Below are 18,939 nucleotides of genomic sequence, written 5' to 3' on the forward strand. Positions count from 1 at the left end.
GAAAATGAAAAACATCTTCCTCTCATCTTGCCTTGTTTGGCATGGCAAAAAGTATACAGCAGAGCTTTGATCTTTTGTACTTAAGTCACATGTTGATAGACTTTTGCCATTAAATTAAATGCTGTGTAATAGATTATGAAGTATATAAATTCAAGTCATGAAAGTAATTGGATCCAAAGTATCTTTAAAAATAAAGTTTGATAGTTGAGCAGATACATGACTGGATATGGAAACTATAATGATCAAAAACTCCATTAAAAACCTCTGAAGTAAAATGAATTAATTTTTAATCTAATCACTTGTTTAAAATTTTGAATGAAGAAATCAAGCAGACTTTAGCCATAAGAGTGCTAGAGCGTAACATCATTGCAGCTCCAGAAGGAAACTCCCCCATCCCACCCCATCACTCCCTGCTCCCCACTTAGAAATCCTTTGTTCCTTTTATTTCATAAAAGGTAAACCTTTCAATGTGTTTACAGTGCAGTTACGCATCCAACAGACCACTTAAAGGGTTCATTTACCAACAGCATTAAAAACACTGCATTGAAAGTATCAGATGAGAAAATCCAAGTGCTAGGAAAATACTGGTCTCAGTAAAATAAATGGCAGATAATTCTCTCTCTCACACTTTAGTTTTGAGGGTAAAAATGTTTAGGCTTCAAAATGTGGCTAACACTTTGCAGGCAAGATAGAAAAATGTATCTTTTCCTTCCTCCCACATATAAAATATTAGTTTATTAATAAGTATTGTACATGATATTGAATGTCTGGGGTAGTATTATCAATATCCTTTCATGTGCTCAATTATACAGTTCAATGACACATTCCTATATTGCTTATTTTAGATCTCTGCTATGTCATTAAAATTAAATGCTTCAGAATGAATGAATGATCTGCCTTATGTAGATATTTTCAATACTGTATGCATTATCTATTGATGTATTTAGTGTATAAGTTAAAGGAGCATGATGAAGTTAGAGGTTAGGGAGGCACAGTTTCTCTTGATAATAAAATAATAACCTTTTAAATGCTTTATGATTTCTTTCATAAAGGATTTTTTCAATTTTCGTTAAAGGTATTTGGAGAACCGTATAACATGTCAAAATAAAAAAAAGCAAAAAGGGAAGATTTTATTGTTGATATTTCCACCCCAAGTTTTCCAGGTCCTTAGAAAGCCATTTTGATATGAATGTAGCAATTTTTGTTTTATTTCCTGATTGGTTACAAGCTTCTCAGGAGAAGCAGCAGCTAATACTTGTTGGGTTGAGGAAGAGTCTTCAAGAAAGTTGTACTTTAATATTTCTGCTAATTCTTCATAAGCAAGAGTGTTATATTAGCGCCTATACTTTTCAAGGTCTAGAAGACCTTTCAGGAAATCTGTTTGGAAAGGCCTGTATTTTGGTCTCATTTCACTTGGCAAAGCACAGCCCAAAATAAATCAATTGTGTGATGAAGAGAAACCATAGTGGCAGGTTCCTACTGTCCTTTGTTAGATTAGTTTTGTTGTAGCTATGGCAACACCTTGTCTCCAGACCAAAGTTCACTTATTTTACATCTTTATTACCACTGCTGCTAGTTCAAAGTTTACTGACATAAACTTCCTGCCAGTACAAAGAACGAGGCCCAGAGTTTCTAGCAGCAGGGCAGAGAACAGTCTCAAGACTAAACGGACTAAGGAAATAAGAAAAAAATATCCTGAATCCCAAGAAAAACACTTCTTTGTGCCAAAATGCCATCCAGGAAAAAAATGTTGATGTTTGCAGCTGCTTTTTTTACTAGTATTTGGTCTTTTGTGATAGCCTGCCTCGTTCTTGCAACCAAAAACTGGGCATCAAGTGAGGTTACCTTTACCCAAGCAAATTCAAGCTCTGTTACCGTAACCATCGCATATGGAATTTTTGAAGGTGTGTGTTCACAGATTATAACTGGTGGAGTTCAGATGCCAGAAACAACTTTCCAAGGTAACTACTGTACTGAATGTAAATGGATAGTGTTAACTTGGCTTGCCATGATTCATTCCATCTTCGTAGCTATATATGAACAGCAGTTCATTTCTTTTGTTTGTACGTAAAATATTTTTATTGAAGACAGAGAATGTTCAGACTAACATTAAAGGATTAAGGAGACTTTAAAAAGGAGAAAACAAATAGCATCAACACATTTATAAGGGGCAAACTTTCAAATTATTCATGAACATGTAATCCACCACATTGTGGAGAGTAAGTATCAAGGTAAAAGGGAAATGGGTATATTAGAAATAGCAAGTCCATGTTTGTAAAACTTTCAATAAAGAACAGAATTCTAATAATTTTTTTTAGATTTAAAATATGAAAGATATCACATATCAAGACTAGTAGGACTTTTTATGCATAGATTAGAATTTGTTTGCAAAATCACTTATTATTACTGCTAGATTTTTTCTGACATTCGCCAAATTAAAGTCAAAATTAATTATTTGGTATTTCAAATTTTAATTTAGAAGTTTGCTTCTTGCTCCCAATTGCCAGTCATAGATTTAAGCTCGAGTAGATCGTTCAAAGAAAAAATCCAAAGTATTAGATAAAGTTCTATTGAATGAGTCTAGTCTGGATAAATTAATGATAAAAACAGAGTAACACATATCTGGAACTAACATGTATGTTTTCTCAAGTAAATACAGTGCTCTGACACTGATGTTTGACTTAAGACATTAATTTAATTTTTTTAGAAAGATTGTCATGTCTTATATTCCATTGACTATAAAATAGCTATGCTTTACTGATATCAAAGCAGTTAAAACATGCTATAAATCGATTTTTTTAATAATTAAAGTTAAACTTTTAAAATTACAGATTGGTGAAAAAAAAGATTAACATGATAATATTTATTATCCATTTCCTTTTAAATCAACTTCTATTTAACAAAAAATAGTATTTTAATTCTTTTATTTCTATGCATATTACTATAGCTATCCAGTAGTGGCAATTTCTTATTTCTAATGCCACACTGTATTAAATGTACATTGAAATGTGAACTTGTTATCCACCTTTCAGGCTCTTTTTCTTTACGATTGCCAAGAAGCCTATCTGATAAATTTATAAGTTTACAAGGATGACAGGAAAAGAAAGAAATATTAAGACAGACAAAAAGAGAAAAAGATGAAAAAGGGGAAGGGAAGGACCCTTGAGAAAGATAGTAAAAATGAAAAAAAAATATTAGAAACAAAATACCAGAAGCAGCAAAGTAGAAATAATGAAACTGTGTAGGTTAAATAAATGTTACTGAAGTGGATAGAAGTGTCTGACAATTCTAAAAAGATTACGCATACACTTACATTTTTACTGAGAGTTGTTCTATTGACAACGATGTACAGTGGTATTTACACCAGTGTTAATCCAATAACTTCAGAATAACTACTTTAATGGTTAAGTATGAACCTGAGAGGAGAAGCAGCCCCCAATGCCTTACGATTAGGAAGAATTATTTAAATCATTTAGAAAATATTTTACAGCTTTCTACTCCTCATACTTTTGGCAGAGACACTAATAGCACAAACAGACCACAGCCAGACAACTCCAGAAGCTCCTTGATTTAGAAAATAATGATTGGAATCATTTAGCTCTTCCTCATTCATAATATTATTACCTGAATTTATCAAGAATGCTCTACCTGCATTACCAACAGGACCTGAGTTTGTAACAGTGACAAGAGGAGCCAATTCACCCTTGGGATGTAATTACACTACAATCAAGACTTGTCATAGTGTCTATATGACAGCAGAACATCAAACGATTATAATGGCAGGGCTATGCAATCCTAATTTATGTAAATTGTAAGATCTACATTCCAACCAAATCTTTACTAGCAGAATAGCTTAAATATTACTTTAAGAATTAAAATTATTACACAAGGGTATATTAAAACCCAAAGTTTTGACATCAGTCCATTAAAACAATTCAATTTGTTTATGGTAGAAGGGCTAGATCAGGATTTGATTTAGCTAGTTTAAATCATATCTATGCAGGTATATAAAACAATGCTTATGTATAAGAACTGTTTATATTTAATTGTTTTACCCTTATGCCAGTCAGTGCTTTTCCTGATCACAGTTCTATTTATAAAAATTGGAATTTACCCATATAGAGGGCACTGCAGAAGGCCACCTTAGACTGGAAATAATTTAGGCCATGCATTTTGTCTTTTACAATGATTAGCACAGTAGAGTCCTCAGCCTGATTATGGTATCTGTGTGCTACTGCAATATAAGGATTAATTACAAACTAATAAAAAGCACTCACGGGATATTTGCAAGAGCAAAGCAGGTAGGATTTGACCTGCATGCTATATTTTTAGGCATGGTACTGTGCTTTGTTGCTGCCTAATTGAATTATAAGTAAAATGTAAAATGATATTTGGCAAGTTATTAGCTGCAATGTACCATTGTGGCTTTCCTGTTTCTGGAAAAAAAGTGAGCAAAATTTAAATATGATGAAAAGAGGTGTATATTTTGGCCATGGCAACTGTTTTAAGCAAGAACTTTACCAGATGGGTAAAGAACATGTTTGAAAAATAATCTATCAATTTGCTTGAGTCCCTGAGTTAAATTGATATATGACACAGTAAAATGTAACGTGTTTTTATTCTAAAGGTGTTGGTTGTGGCTGTGTTGGCCTAAGGACATATTCAGGGAATGTTATTTGGGTAAATGTGATATATTTTATTAGACCAAGTGAATAGTTGGAAAAATTGTTCTTTGCAAGCTAATATCGTAGGTTGTAGAATTGTGCAGTATTGTAGATGTTTTTTTGCTGAGGCCTGTACTATATGATTTTGCAAATTCTCAAGACATGTACAATACACACTTTTGTGAAAGATTGTTTTCTGACACTTTAAACTTAATATTAAACAATATTAAAATAACTCCACTGATCAGACTGCAAATGTCAGAGTATCCTAGTAAACTACAATCTCTTTCTTTGAGGAAGAACTATCACCCCTTTCGACTAATGAGATTGTTGGTGAGGAGGGAAGCTATTTTGCCATTTTCACCAAAACTGAATTCCATATCCCCACAAAGTAGTGTGAAAAGGGAAAAACTGTCATTAGGCTATAATGTGAGAAAATAACTGTGAGAACTATTCTATGTATTTTGAACTGATAAAAATAAATGGTGTAGTAACTTAAATAGTCATGTTCTGTCTGTTTTCTAAATGTTGAACATGATGAAAGGCCAAATGGAACACACTGGTCTTCTATAGCTTTGGAGAGATGGTAAGTGGCTAATATTTGTATAACTTACCACTTGCTTGAAATTTCAATCTTAAACTCCATGTCTGGATCCCCACATTGCTCATGGTTTTTGCTATACTGTTCATGTACAGAAATGGTTAAATACAAAAATAGCAATTTGAAAATAAAATTTACAGAAAACTCTGTTTTCAGATCTTGGTGGTATTTTTTACCATGGCTATCATTAAAAAAAGGTGTTTTCAGAAACCATTTAAAAATATTTTGTAGCAAAATTCCAACCACTATAATATGAAGTATTACTTCAGAGTGACACTAGCCATTTGATCCATAGCAATTTTAGAAACAAAAGGATTTTAAATTGCAGAGGCTATGTGTTATCACATAGCTGCCATGACAAAGTGGAACTGAGAAAAATGTTATTGGGCGAGGCGGGGTTGAAAAAAGGAATGATGGTAATATAGGGTTGTAGAAAAATATGAAGGGACAGGTGTCCTTTTTTCATAAATTAACTGTTAGGAAGAATAATAAGCATTGTTTTAACCACGCAGCCCATCCTGTTAATAGCAGCAACTGTCTAATGCACTGTGGATCTCCATTAGATATCTTGTCCCTGTTTCTCATGTGGAACTTCCATGGATTTCAGGGGACATTGTGCCTAAGAATTAGAATGGAAATTGTGCTGTAAAAGATAGGCAACATAAACCAAACAGGAGAGTTTAACCTTTATATAGCTATTTTTGGAAATCAGAAATGTTTGGTGGCTACTCCATTGTGGTTGTTTTCAGAGGACTGGTTAATTAGTAGGTTTATAAATAACACGCTAACAAAAACATTTACTATGATTGTACCTGAAATTTTATTTTGGATATTACTCCACTGGAAGGAATATTTGATTTTCCATAGCATATTTTGGCAAGGAACCATGCAGAATATAAAAAGGTCAACTAAAGTAGCAGCATGTTAATAAGCTACCACTAATGATTTAGATGGGCTAAACAACTAACATGGCTGCTTAATACTCTCAGGTGATGGACAGAACAAGCTACAAAAAATTTCAGAAGCTGTTAGTCACCTTATAAACATATTTGTTCCTAACAAGTAGTCTGTTGAGTTTGTGTTTTAAGTATGGCAGAAACAGCCTGCCCAACAACATTTCAGTTAATTTGATATAGAATGTGAAATATTTTTAGTATCTTGTCTTGCTTTCAGTTTGGAAGCAAACTTATTGCATTTTAGTCTTTTGGTGCAGATTGTGCAGGGTGAGGCAGATTCACGTACACTCATTGAGCTAGTGTTGAATGTAACTTTATTAACAACAAGCAAAAACATCAGCACAAAGAACATATTTTAACCTTAGAGAGAGTATTGCTACTTTGTCCAATATCCTGTCAGGAGTCAGATACACACTTGAAAAGTATTGACACCATAATGTTGATTAAAAGTGTAAATTTTCATGCACACACATATTCTATGGGGTCTCCATGGAATTTATGAAATTGGACTAGCGGGTCAGATTATAATGTACTTTGAAAAAACACACTATTTATCTTCAGTTTATGTACAATGATAGCACTAAAAATGGAAGACACATGAAGACAAAGTAGCCCAAACCAATGCCCTTTCAAGTCAATGGTAAATTGGGGTCATTAAAAAGGGAGCCGGACTGAGTTCTAGAACCAACATGTTGTGACAGGCCAGGCATAGTTAAAGAGATCTGACCAATCAGAGGTAAAAACATACAAGCAAGTGAATATGTGGAAGAAGATAGGGAGGACTCCACAGGTGGATTGATATCCCTCACATTCAGATTGTTTTATATCATAAATGTGTAGAAGGTTTAATCTAAATAGAGATTCATACTGATTATTTTCAATCAAATCTGTTTTTGTAGATTACTTTGTTTATTCCAGTTATAAAATATGGGATTTTAGTCTTCAAAAATAAAGAACAGAGAAAGGTAACCTATAATATATTAACTAAGACCTTAAAAAAACAACTGCAACAAAAGTGGCACTTAATGTGGCTTGCAGGTGTCTAAGTCACTAAGTGCCATCCTATTCCACCTGACAGCAGCCACAAAACTGCCAAGAAGTCTAGAAAACAATGCTTATTACTCTCCAAAACAGGTATTTTATGAAAAATGGATACCACTTCCTTCATATTCTTCTTTTCTTACAACCCCAAATTATCATCCTTCCTTATGTGCCTGGCTGGAACGTGGGGTAATGAACATTCTCAGAAGCAGCTGCATAACTATTTAGATGGCTGATTCCCACCAATTTTCTTTGGGGAGTAAATGAAATCCACCGGTCTCTGATTCCTTAGGCAGAGAAAAACTAGGCTACTTTAAAACACAACGGGTGCATCTACATGTCACTATATGGTGACGTTGCTATGATGCCATGCTTTAGTACTTCCTGTTGGAAGTGCTAAAGCATGATGAAGTACAGGCAGTTTCTGTGCTGTGCATGTGCCACATGGTTAGATTTTCCCACTACATCGCCATAGCGGTACACTATACCCCAGGGAGTGCACCGCTACAGCGATGTAGCTGCCAATCACGTGTAGACCCACGTGATCGCTACATTGCTGTAGCGCACCTTACACCAATGTAGCATGTTGCTGCGTCACTGTAGGGCACCGTACAGACACAGCCTTTGAGGCAAAGATTAGGCACAAAGCATGGTGGAGGTAGGTCCATGTACCTTTTACCCTATAGCCTAGGCATTGGATTACTGGTGCAGGAGACTGAATAAAGCTTAGAAGACAAGCCTTGTATTTCACAGCAGATGAACCCAAATTTCTCATTTTTCAGGGAAATGCCTGAACCACGAAGCTTATCAGCAGCATGACCCAGATACAGGCCTTCAGGCTTGACCCTAAAGGTTCACAACTTCAGAGATAAGAGACAATGACAGGGAAGCAAGGGTCCCAATTAGATTTATGGAATAAGGAGCAGGCAGGTCAGGAACTCAAGGTCTGTAACAGACCAGGGCGTAGGCAGTCACCCTGGGTAGAACCACAAGCCAGAGGAATTAGGGACAGGAAGCAATTATTCAGACCTCAGTCTCTAGCCAAGGGGCCTGGGTCAGGCTGCTGTAGCTGTTCAGGACTGGGACCCAGACCTTCACCCAACTAAGCCAAGAGCTGACTATCAGAAGACTAGGGTCCAGACTGGATCAGTAACCCATCTGCTACCCTGGCTCTAAGCAGTTGTCTAGGCAGACCCTAGTCGGGTCCACTTCCCTGTATCATTAGGTTCAAGTTAAGGTATTAATGCTGAACTCTTTCTTTCAGTTTTAGATAAATTGGATAACATGGAAACAAAAAGTATAAACGTTGTGATCATCTTGCTCCTGATTCTCAGTTTGTTCAGCTCCCTTCTGAGTTCTGGATTTACGTGTAGTAACACTGTATGTAATCCCTATCAGACTTTTTTGGGGCCTATTGGAATCTACACCTGGAATTCCCTAAATGGTAAGTATGTAAGCTATGTTACTTTAGATCCCAGGAAAGTATGACTGGAAAGCCCCTTCCCAAGGCAGGATCATCCCTGCCTAAACCAACCCTGCTGCGTGTCAGCCTAACCTGCTCTTGAAAATTTCTAAGGAGGTTGGGGGATTCCACAATTTCTCTGGGTAACCTGTTCCAATGTCTGACCGCCTTTATCATCAGGAAGTTCCTTCTAATCTCCAATCTAAATTTCCCCTGCTGAATCTGAAGTCAATGCTCCTAGTCTTGTCCCCTACAGCCACAGAGAGAAGCCCATCATCATCCTCTGTAATCACCCTTCAGGTTTTTGAAGACTGCTATCAACCCTTGCCTCCTCAGTCTTCTCTTCTCCAGACCAAATAACCCTAGTTCTTTAACCGTTTCCTCCAGTCTTGATTTCAAGGCCCCTAATCAGTTTTGTTGGATAGTTGATTTTCAGGTAAAGAAATTTTATAATACACTTTGTATCTAGATCCTGATTCTTATTTATATCAAATCCACTGTGCAGTGGGGAGCAAAGAGAACTTGTGCAGTGTATCTAATAGATATGTCTGTATGTACAGATTATATCTCCTGATTCATTAATACAGTAAAAGCTCTGTTATCCGGCATCCCCTGGGAATGGGGGATGCCGGATAACAAAATATGCCGGTTAATTGAGTGGCCCCGGCTGCCACTTCTCCCACCGCGTCTGGGGCGTCCCTCTGCCCTTCCTGTGGCATTGCTGCCCCTCCCATGGGCCCTGTGGACCCCGCAAGACAGGGAGGCGGGCCCCACACAGCCCTGTGCAGCCTGTTATGCCCCTGGGCCATGGGGGCTTGGCAGTGCAGGCTGCTTTGCCCTGGGCCATGGGGTCTCGAAGAAACTGGAAGTGGCACGGTGGGCACTTCCCGTTTCACTTTCCCTTACAAGCCGGCATGCCTGTTAACTGAGCATGCCGGCTTGTAAGGTGCCGGTTACCGGAGAGTTTTCTGTAGATGCATGCTCACATACCCATTTTTACCAGAAGAGGGGAGGGGGGCAATAAAGGAGTTTTGATTTTATCTATGCTGACAGCAAGCAAACACTCTTTTCCATAGCCATATATAAATATGGCTTGCCTATGAATTTTAAGAATGGGCAAAGATTATTTCTCATATGATATGGGACATGTTATAAACTGACATCATTTTGAAAGATGGTTTTGCATTATTTAGGCTTTCAAACTGATATTGAAACATCCCACCTCGTATAGAAACAGTAACACTTTATTGTTTACTTTAAATTAATCCATCCGTCAGTAAGTTAGTGGGTTTGCTGATTGCAATAATGAAAATGAATAGAAATGACCATTTACATTATAATTTAATGCATAGATGTCATCAGAGATCTGAATAATCTGACCATTTTTAGACTACTGAAACCCAGACGGGAAAATGAAGGTATTGGAAGTAACTAAGGCACATATTTTTAATGTTATTTAGTGGGGGTGTGCGAAGTGGGCCATATTTGATTCGAATTTGGCCCAAATCAGGGAAGGTGACTCAATTCATTGATTCAGATCGCTGTCCCTGAATCGATTTGGCTGAATACAAATCTGAAGATTTGATGCTGATTCAGAGAATCAGCAATTCAGACACAGACACAGCTTTACAAGTTTTTTCTACATACCTTGAGGTACCATGTGCAGCTCCTGAATGCTGCAATGTTGGGGCTCATGGAGCATCCCACAGGAATGCAGGGGGGCCATCCACATGCTCGGCAGTGAACCCAGAAGTGGACTGGAAGTACTGGGTCCCCCCTGTGTCCCTCCAGCTCGGCAATCGACAACAGGGGGAAAGGCCACAGGTAGGAGGGCTGGGGCTGAGCCCATGCAAGCCTGGTGAGCTGGGCTGTGGGGCAGCAAAAAACCCCCAGTGGGGACTCCCCCCAGCTGGGGGAAGGTCAGTGTTCAGCTGAGCTGTTGCATTCACCCCGCTCTGTGCCTCTCTCAGGCAGGGTCTAAAGAGAGGGCAGAGCTGAGCTGGTCCCAGCCTGGTTAGCTAGGCTGCAGGGGAGCAAACCCCACCCCCAGTGGGGTCTTTCTCCTATGCTAGGCAGACCCCAAATGTAGGAGGGACTGGTGCCAGACTAGATGCGTGTATTCCCCCCGCCCCCTCTCACAGGTGTGGGGCTGGGCAGGGGGTGGGGCTGAGCCAATCAGAGCCCTGCTAGCCAGGCTGAGGGGTGGTGAAAAGCCCCCCATTGTGGTCTTTTCCCATTCTAGGCAGACTCCAGTTGGGCGGCCAGGACTAGGTGGTGCATTTCCCTTCCCCACCTCCCTCTCAGAGGTTCAGGCAAGGGAGGAATTTTCTACTGCTTCTCCCCTCCGTGCAGCTGACAGCGGGGCAGGGGTGGTGGGTGTCCAGTAGCCAATCAGGCCTGGGTTGCCACTGGGCTGGGTTTAGCAGCCTTACGCAGCTGACCATGAGGGGTGGTGCACATGAGCACCCCCAGGCCCCTGGCCTGGGCTAGTGCAGGCTTCTGCTTGTCTTGGCCACCCAAACACTGAACAACAGTTCAGTCTGTTATCGGTTCAATCTATGCAGCTTAGAAAAACCTGTGACGATTGAACCAATTCCACCTCAGGCTTTTTGAAACTTTGTACTTAGCCTTAAAGTCCTGTGCAGTGCTACACCTTGTTATCTCACTCAAGTCTGCAAAGACATAATAGCCCAACACATATACATGAAACAATTACGTTTTAATCCAAATAATACACATGAGGTTTTAGAATTGTGAAAATGCCATCATTTTTTTCTTTCTTTATGAGAAAAATGCTTTTACAGATGATAATAAGATAAAATATTTCTTAAGATAAAAAATTAGTAGAGATTTGAACTCCTGCAAGCAGTTCCCTGGAGGTATAACCTATCATTCACCCATTAGGCTTGCATCTGGCTTCCTTTAACATACCTTGCCATCCTTCTGATCTTGCTACTGTAATAAGCCAATCTCTCAAACTGAATTTATCTCAAGAGGATTCTGCTTCCCCTAAGAGCAGGCTTTGGATTTGGAGAAGTTACTGAAAAATATCTGATTACAAGGTGCTTCAGTATTAGAGATGCATCCTCCTAAAGCATTTCAAGTGCAAAACTGTTATATTGGGTACCTCTGCTTTTGCTTTACACTAAATAGCATTTTGAAACTCATCTGGGGAATCCCTCTCAAGCAGTATGGATCTTGGGACAGAATCTCTCCTAGTGTACATGAGCTTCACTGCTCTGATGTCAATGGAGCTATATTGATTTACTTCTTCAGAGAAACTGACATCTTGTTTTTGGAAAACAGCTACTGTTTTAAATAAAGCCATATTCACAGGTGAATATAACATGATCACTCCTTAAAGCCTGTCGATTTCTTACTACTGATCTCCAAATTCTATAACACCCTCAGAAGATTTTCTGATCATTGAGGCTTGTAGACAGAGGTATGGTGGTTTAAGTATGGGAAGGAGGTAAAAAATACAATAGGCGATATAAATGGGAAGAACAACATGCTAAGTAGGCCTGTGCGAGTCAGCAGCAATCCGATCCAGCTTCAGATCCGGCTGCTTTGGATGGCTGTGATCTGATCTGGAGCTCCGGACCAGGTTTCCTCCTTGATCCGGCCTAAGCTTTGGAGCTGCCTTGGAGATCTGGCCATAGGGTATAATGGGGAATCAATTAAATATCTATAACTTTGTTGGTTTTTGTATGATTTGTATGAAATTTTCAGGGGTGGTAGACTCTGCAGAGAGAATGAAGCCTGCTAAGTTTCAAGAAGAGCGGTGCAGGGGTTTGGGCAGAACTGTACCCCAAATTCTTGAAAGCCAATCTCATATCACGGCTGTGTGTCACACCACAGGGGGTCAAAGCTGTAGGGGTGGTATCTCATACTGAGGCCACAAAGTTTGCCAAGTTTCAAGGAGATCAGTGCAGGGGTTTGGGGGGGAACTGCATCTCAAGCTGCGGACAAGCAAAACTCTTGCCATGGGTGCCACTATGTGTGTTAAGGTGCAGCGGGGTGACAGCTGCAGGGATGGTGGCCCCTGCTGTGATGCCTGCTGCGGAGGAGATTGGTGCAGGGGGGTTCTGGGGCCCTGCACCCCTAGCTGCTGACAGACAAAACTCTTGCCACGACTGTGTCTGTCTTGGGGCAGTTATTGTCTGTATTGATTTTTTCCTCTTCTTAGCCTGTTTTTGTAGGTGCTAATTGATGCTCGTTAAATCGTTATGTAGTAGCCAGGTCCTGTGTATTGAACTGGTCCCTGAGTCCCTGGTCCCTGAGTAAATCATGATTGATTGATTGGTAACTGGTAACACAGCGGCTTAGCAGCCAGGCCTGCAGCAGTGTCTCCCCTCCCTGCCCCAGGACAGACAGAGTCAGTCCCACAAGTACCCATGGCATGAGTTTTGCTTGTCCACAGCTTGAGGGGCAGTTCCCCCCAAACCCCTGCATTGATCTTCTTGAAACCTAGCAGGCTTTGTGGCCTCAGTAAGAGCTACCACTCCTGCAGTTTTCACCCCGCTATGTTGTAACACCTAGATGTGACATGAGTTTTGCTTTCAAGAATTTGGGGTGATGTTTCCCCCAAACTCCTATACCGATCTTCTCAAAACTTGGCAGACTTTATCCTCTCTGCATAGTCTACTACTTCTGAAAATTTAATCCAAATCGTACAAAAAACAACAAAGTTATAGATATTTTATTGTTTCCCCATTATACCCTATGGCCGGATCTCTGAGGTGGCTCCGAACTGCTTCAGGAAGCTGATCGAGGCTTCGACCTGGATGTGCTGCTTCAGACCCCAAAGTGTCTGAAGCTTCTGCGGATCCAAAGCTCTGTCTGAAGCCTGGCACAGCCCTAATGCTAAGTAGGTCCTGTAAAGAACTAGAATCAGAGAGTTAATTAGGGGGCACATCTACATGTGCACAGTGGTTACTGCACATTTAGTTTAGTACCTGTAATAACCTGTAATAACAGGTACTAACTAAATGCACAGTAACTGGTGCTACTGCACAGTAGTGCTGGCGCATGCATTTTAGGTGATGCTACCAAGCAGGAGACAAATTCTATTGTGCATAAGCGCGTTAGCACAGGTTTTGCCCGCTGTGCTAATGTGCAGTAGAATTAGCCTACTGAGCTTGAAGTGTCTCATGTAGATGTACCAAATAGCTCCAAGAAAAATATTCCAAACAGCATTAATAACACATTCAGACTCCAACACTATTTAGCCAAGTCCTAAGGTAACCACCACATCCACATATGTTTAAGTCTGTAAAAAAATAGGACTCTGATGTACAGTTCATATGTATCAACTCTTGTGGAACCTCACTATATATTTCCAATGCAAAATTTCACTGACACCAAGAGAAACTGAATATATGGCTCAAATAGAATATATTATATACAGCTACAAAGTCCAAGAGCAACATTTGCACTATGCGATCTTCTCCTTGAAAAAAATCTGAAAATGTTCACATGGATGTAACTTTCTCGACTGAAATACACAATAGAACTATTGTATTTGCCTAAACTTACCCAAAGAATGCTTTTCTGTAACATCTGTATTTATATTTTCTAGGCATCTTCATTCTTCTAGCCATGATATTATTTGCAGCGAATATAGAGGCAAACAAGCTGTCAGTAAAGTTGGCTTCAAAATGTACATTTTCTACAAATCAATATGAAAAGTCCACCAGTAATTATGGCTACTCATACTGGATCATGCTGCTTATCCTTCTTTTGAATGTTGCCACTGTCATCATTATATTTTTCTATCACCGTGCAAGATACTCGGAGAAGAAAGAACAGGAAAGACCCATAGAAAATGCGCCAAAAGATGGTATTTTGTTTTAAGGATGCCAACTCTTTTAAGTTAAATATGATGTGGAAGAAAATGTAATTTGGACAGTAAGAACTGATCATTTAAACACTAAAATTGCACTATTCTTTGGTTCATTGTACTGAACAACTGATGTCTTTAATACTCATTGATTGAAGGCAGCAAGTTAATGTAGCAAAATAGTGATCCCAAGGTACTTCAGTCGTCTGTGGATCCTTTAAGGATGAACTTTGTATAGCTCTCTTCTGCTCCCTCAAAGCAGTCCCTTACAGAGACGTGGTCAGCAAAACATGTAACAAACACAGGGACTCAGATTTAGGGCAGGGGCTTCCAGGAAACTTTATTCCAAGTCTATACCATCTTGCATCCAAATAAACCCTACTGCAACACACTGCACACCCTCCACAGAAGCTCTTCTGACTTAACAATGGGGAATGAATTTGCCCTTATCTAGCACAAGTATCAGAGAGGCATAAAAAAGACAAAAGGTAGGGCAGGTGGCTCCTTAGAGACTCACTGGTTCAGAGAGGCAAAGGTTTTGTAGGCAACAGCCTACCTGGTCAGATGCTATGAATGGATGTGGAGAAAGGAGACATAAAAATATTAAAATGCTATTTCTACATTTTGACCACAGGCTTAGTTAGAAACAACTGTTTCTATTGTTCCTGGGCCATTGTTTTGGATGACAGTAATTCTTAATCTGAAAGCTCAAATAGTCAAGAAAACCTAAGATTTCCTGTGATACAGAAGAAAAGGTTCTGGGGCCTCAGTGCTTTGTTCTCCACTGTAGTCATTGCTATTTTCCCTTCTTGTCTTGTATTTCATTTACTCTCCTCTTCATAAAGTAAGCACTTTTACAGTGCTGCTCATTGCCTAAAAGTTGTTTTTGATAACTTTATGCTGGACTATGGGCTCACTTCTTGTTTACTATTCACTGCATGAACCTAGTTACTATGTAAGATGTTGCCAGTTTCATATAAATCCGCCCACAGCATAGGGTCAGACAGGCCCATTCTGCTGCAGCTGCTATCTCCTATCTAGAATGACTTCATACACATTTTTAGTTTGCACAATGACAATATGCTAAAGGGATGTAATGCAATTGTAAACAAGAAGGGAGATGACATGCAAATATAAATGAGAAGGCAAGTCTCTGCTCACAGACAGAAGAGCAGCTCCCTGTTGTAACTCAGAGCACTTTGCAGGAACTGTTCCAAATTACAACGATCTCCCAGACCAAAAAGAAGTTCACTGTTGATTCCAGGGGGGAGAGGAATCTAGCTACTGGTTTCAGCCTGCTGCTGGTTTCCCCTAGCAATGACCCCTCCTCCATCCTAGCCCTTGCTGTTTTCAGAATGGGAAGGGGGAAAGGGAACAAAGGAAACTGTTTTTTGGTGTTCCACAGCTGGCTCCAATTCACCCACCCCAACCTCCAGCTGGGGCTGAAAAAACCCCAGACCAAACTCCCTCCACTCTTTCCCCCCTCCTATTCTGAAACCAGTGACAGGCTAGGAAGCAGCTTAGACAGAAGTTACAAAAGAGGCTCTGTTTTGAAATGTCTTCAGGGTTCAGATTTTTGTGGGATAGAGCCCTTTTAAAGCACTTTGCAGACATGCATTTCTGTTTGGTCACAGTTGTAGAGAGTTTTCAGGGGCCAGATCAAGAGAAAACTGTCACTTCTGTCTCATGTGTGTCAACTATTCATTTCTTGGTCATGTGATGAAAAAGTATGAGAATCCCTATTTTAGACTATTAATAGGCTTGATTACTGCAATTAGCAGAAGTAGAAAGTGCACTTAGCACAGGTGTGGCTTTCCTGCTCCTTGAAAGTTAAATCACCTTTTCACCAAGGGAGATACATGTAATACTGTGGAGTCAAAGCTCTCATTATTTGGAATTAAATAAAAATACAATACTTTAAACTTAAAGAAAACAGACTCCTGGCTTTCTAGCTTCCTTCTTCTAATCTTTACTGCTACCCTGACAGATTCTTTCTCTTTTAAAATAGTTAATTTTCAGCATAAGTACTAACCTGACCTTCCTCTGGGTAAGAAGGCAAAACATATAACTCTAAGGTTATGCTTAATGCTAATACCACAGGGAATGGATATTCACAGACACAACAACAAGCATCATCCACTCTCTTGCTCCCACTGCTGAATGCCTTTCTTAATTTGTAAGAGACAAGGATTTCTGTGAGCAAATATATTTCTTTAATTGAGCAAACTGCACACTTGGGATAGATTTAGACAAGCTTTCTGGTACATAGTACCCTTCTCCATGTCTACAACATCATTTCAACATTTGCTAACTGTATCATGTGACCTCTGTTTACCACAGTTTTCCTGAGCCAGGCTCAATATGTATTCATTCAATGACATGGGACAGTGCTGCTAAATGTGTGGCCATGTGGGCTAGATGAGTGGTGCAGGGCCAGTCCCTGGCTAGTCCAGCTGTGCTGGCCCAACTCTGCATAGCAGTCCACATCATCCAGCCTTCAGGGCTCCCCACAGATCCAGAAATTTGACAGCAGGGGATCTGCAATTAATGCTGGCACTGCTTCCTGAATGCTGGATTTTTGGACTGCTGGGAAAACCCACAGGTTGGATCTGGAATGCAGGTCAGAGGTTGAGCACCCCCAGCATGGGCAATTGAACATGAAATAAAAAGGGATTCTAAAGAAGAACATCTTTGTGGATACTAGAGTTTTTCCTGCAATATGATTTCTCAAAAAAAAATAAAACAACACACAAAAAAACCCCTAACAACTTCAGAAGCTGTCGGTTGTGCCAATGTAACTTTCAGGCTAAAATATCCACTGTGCTTTATCAGAAGAAAGTATAAGCTCACTGCAGAAGTCTGGTAGTAGAGCAGTGTATATGGAGTAGATCAGCACAAAGTTAGTGTCACACAAGAAAAAGTTTAGTTTCTTTCTGTATGAAGAGACTGAAGATGTGCATCAAGCAAGATGACCATAGCCAGTCTTCACTTTCTGACAAGAACCCTGACATAACTATTTTTCACCACAGCAAACATTTCAGCTGAAATGTCAGATATTTGGGGCCCACAAGCTGAACTGGCACAAAGCCAAAACATTTGCCAGTTTTGTTTTGGCTGCAAAAAAGTCATACAGCTTCAGCATGCAACTGTCACTCCTCTGCTAAAGCCAACATGCATCACACAGCACAATTAAATCTGCTTCAGGCATTTTGTATAACAGCATAAAGTCATTGCAACAGATGAGCAGAGGACCTGTACCTCCTTCTTGGAACATAAATGACTGACCATGACTTTGATATTTGTACTGCAGTAAAGGACCATTAATAGGGAAACTTAAGTAGAGTCAGGGGTTTACTTTCAATATACATCCTCAGTTCAATGTGCTTATTGAAGCTTTGGAGTCTGTAAAAATTAGTCTGGAAATCTCTCAAGATCTGAAGCTTTTCTTATGAGGTCTCATGTGTTTTATCCTTTGATATGATCTTTCTGCTAAACTGCCCATACAGAAAGTTTGCTGGCTATTAGGGCTGTGCGAAGCTTCGGGTGGTGATTTGATTTGGAAGAGATTTGGCCCAATTTGGTGGCCAAATTGCCTAATCATCATGCCTGACTAATCTAGTCTCTTTTTATGACAAGGTTATGAAATGCCTGGACACAGGAGTAGGGGTGGATGTCATATACTTAGACTTTCGGAAGGCCTTCGATACAGTATCCCACCCCATACTGGTGAACAAGTTAAGAGGCTAACTTGGATGACTGCACAGTCCAGTGGGTGGTGAATTGGCTAGACGGTCGTACCCAGAGAGTTGTGGTGGATGGGTCAGTTTTGACCTGGAAGGGTGTGGGCAGTGGGGTCCCGCAGGGCTCGGTCCTTGGACCGATACTCTTTAATGTCTTCATCGGCGACTTGGACGAGGGAGTGAAGTGTACTCTGTCCAAGTTTGCAGATGACACAAACCTATGGGGAGAAGTGGACACGCCGGAGGGCAGGGAACAGCTGCAAGCAGACCTGGACAGGTTGGACAAGTGGGCAGAAAACAACAGGATGCAGTTCAACAAGGAGAAATGCAAAGTGCTGCACCTAGGGAGGAAAAATGTCCAGCATACCTACTGCCTAGGAGATGACCTGCTGGGTGGGACGGAAGTGGAAAGGGATCTTGGAGTCCTAGTGGACTCCAAGATGAACATGAGTCGGCAGTGTGACGAAGCCATCAGAAAAGCCAATGGCACTTTATCGTGCATCAGCAGATGCATGACGAATAGATCTAAGGAGGTGATACTTCCCCTCTATCGGGCTCTGGTCAGACCGCAGTTGGAGTACTGAGTGCAATTCTGGGCACCACACTTCAAGAGGGATGCGGATAACCTGGAGA

At 40.1% G+C, this 18,939-nt stretch overlaps 1 protein-coding gene across 1 annotated transcript; it reads left to right on the forward strand.

Annotated features, from left to right (window-relative positions):
• The first annotated feature begins 1,603 nt into the window (after positions 1-1,603).
• CLRN3 (clarin 3) lies at positions 1,604-18,015 on the forward strand. Its single transcript, XM_006276926.3, has 3 exons — positions 1,604-1,961; positions 8,527-8,706; positions 14,306-18,015. Exons 1-3 carry the CDS (start codon positions 1,730-1,732, stop codon positions 14,578-14,580), a joined length of 687 nt encoding a protein of 228 aa, XP_006276988.1. The 5' UTR covers positions 1,604-1,729; the 3' UTR covers positions 14,581-18,015.
• The last annotated feature ends 924 nt before the right edge of the window (positions 18,016-18,939 follow it).

The sequence above is a fragment of the Alligator mississippiensis genome, chromosome 6, assembly GCF_030867095.1.
Source record: "Alligator mississippiensis isolate rAllMis1 chromosome 6, rAllMis1, whole genome shotgun sequence".
Classification (NCBI taxonomy): domain Eukaryota; kingdom Metazoa; phylum Chordata; order Crocodylia; family Alligatoridae; genus Alligator; species Alligator mississippiensis.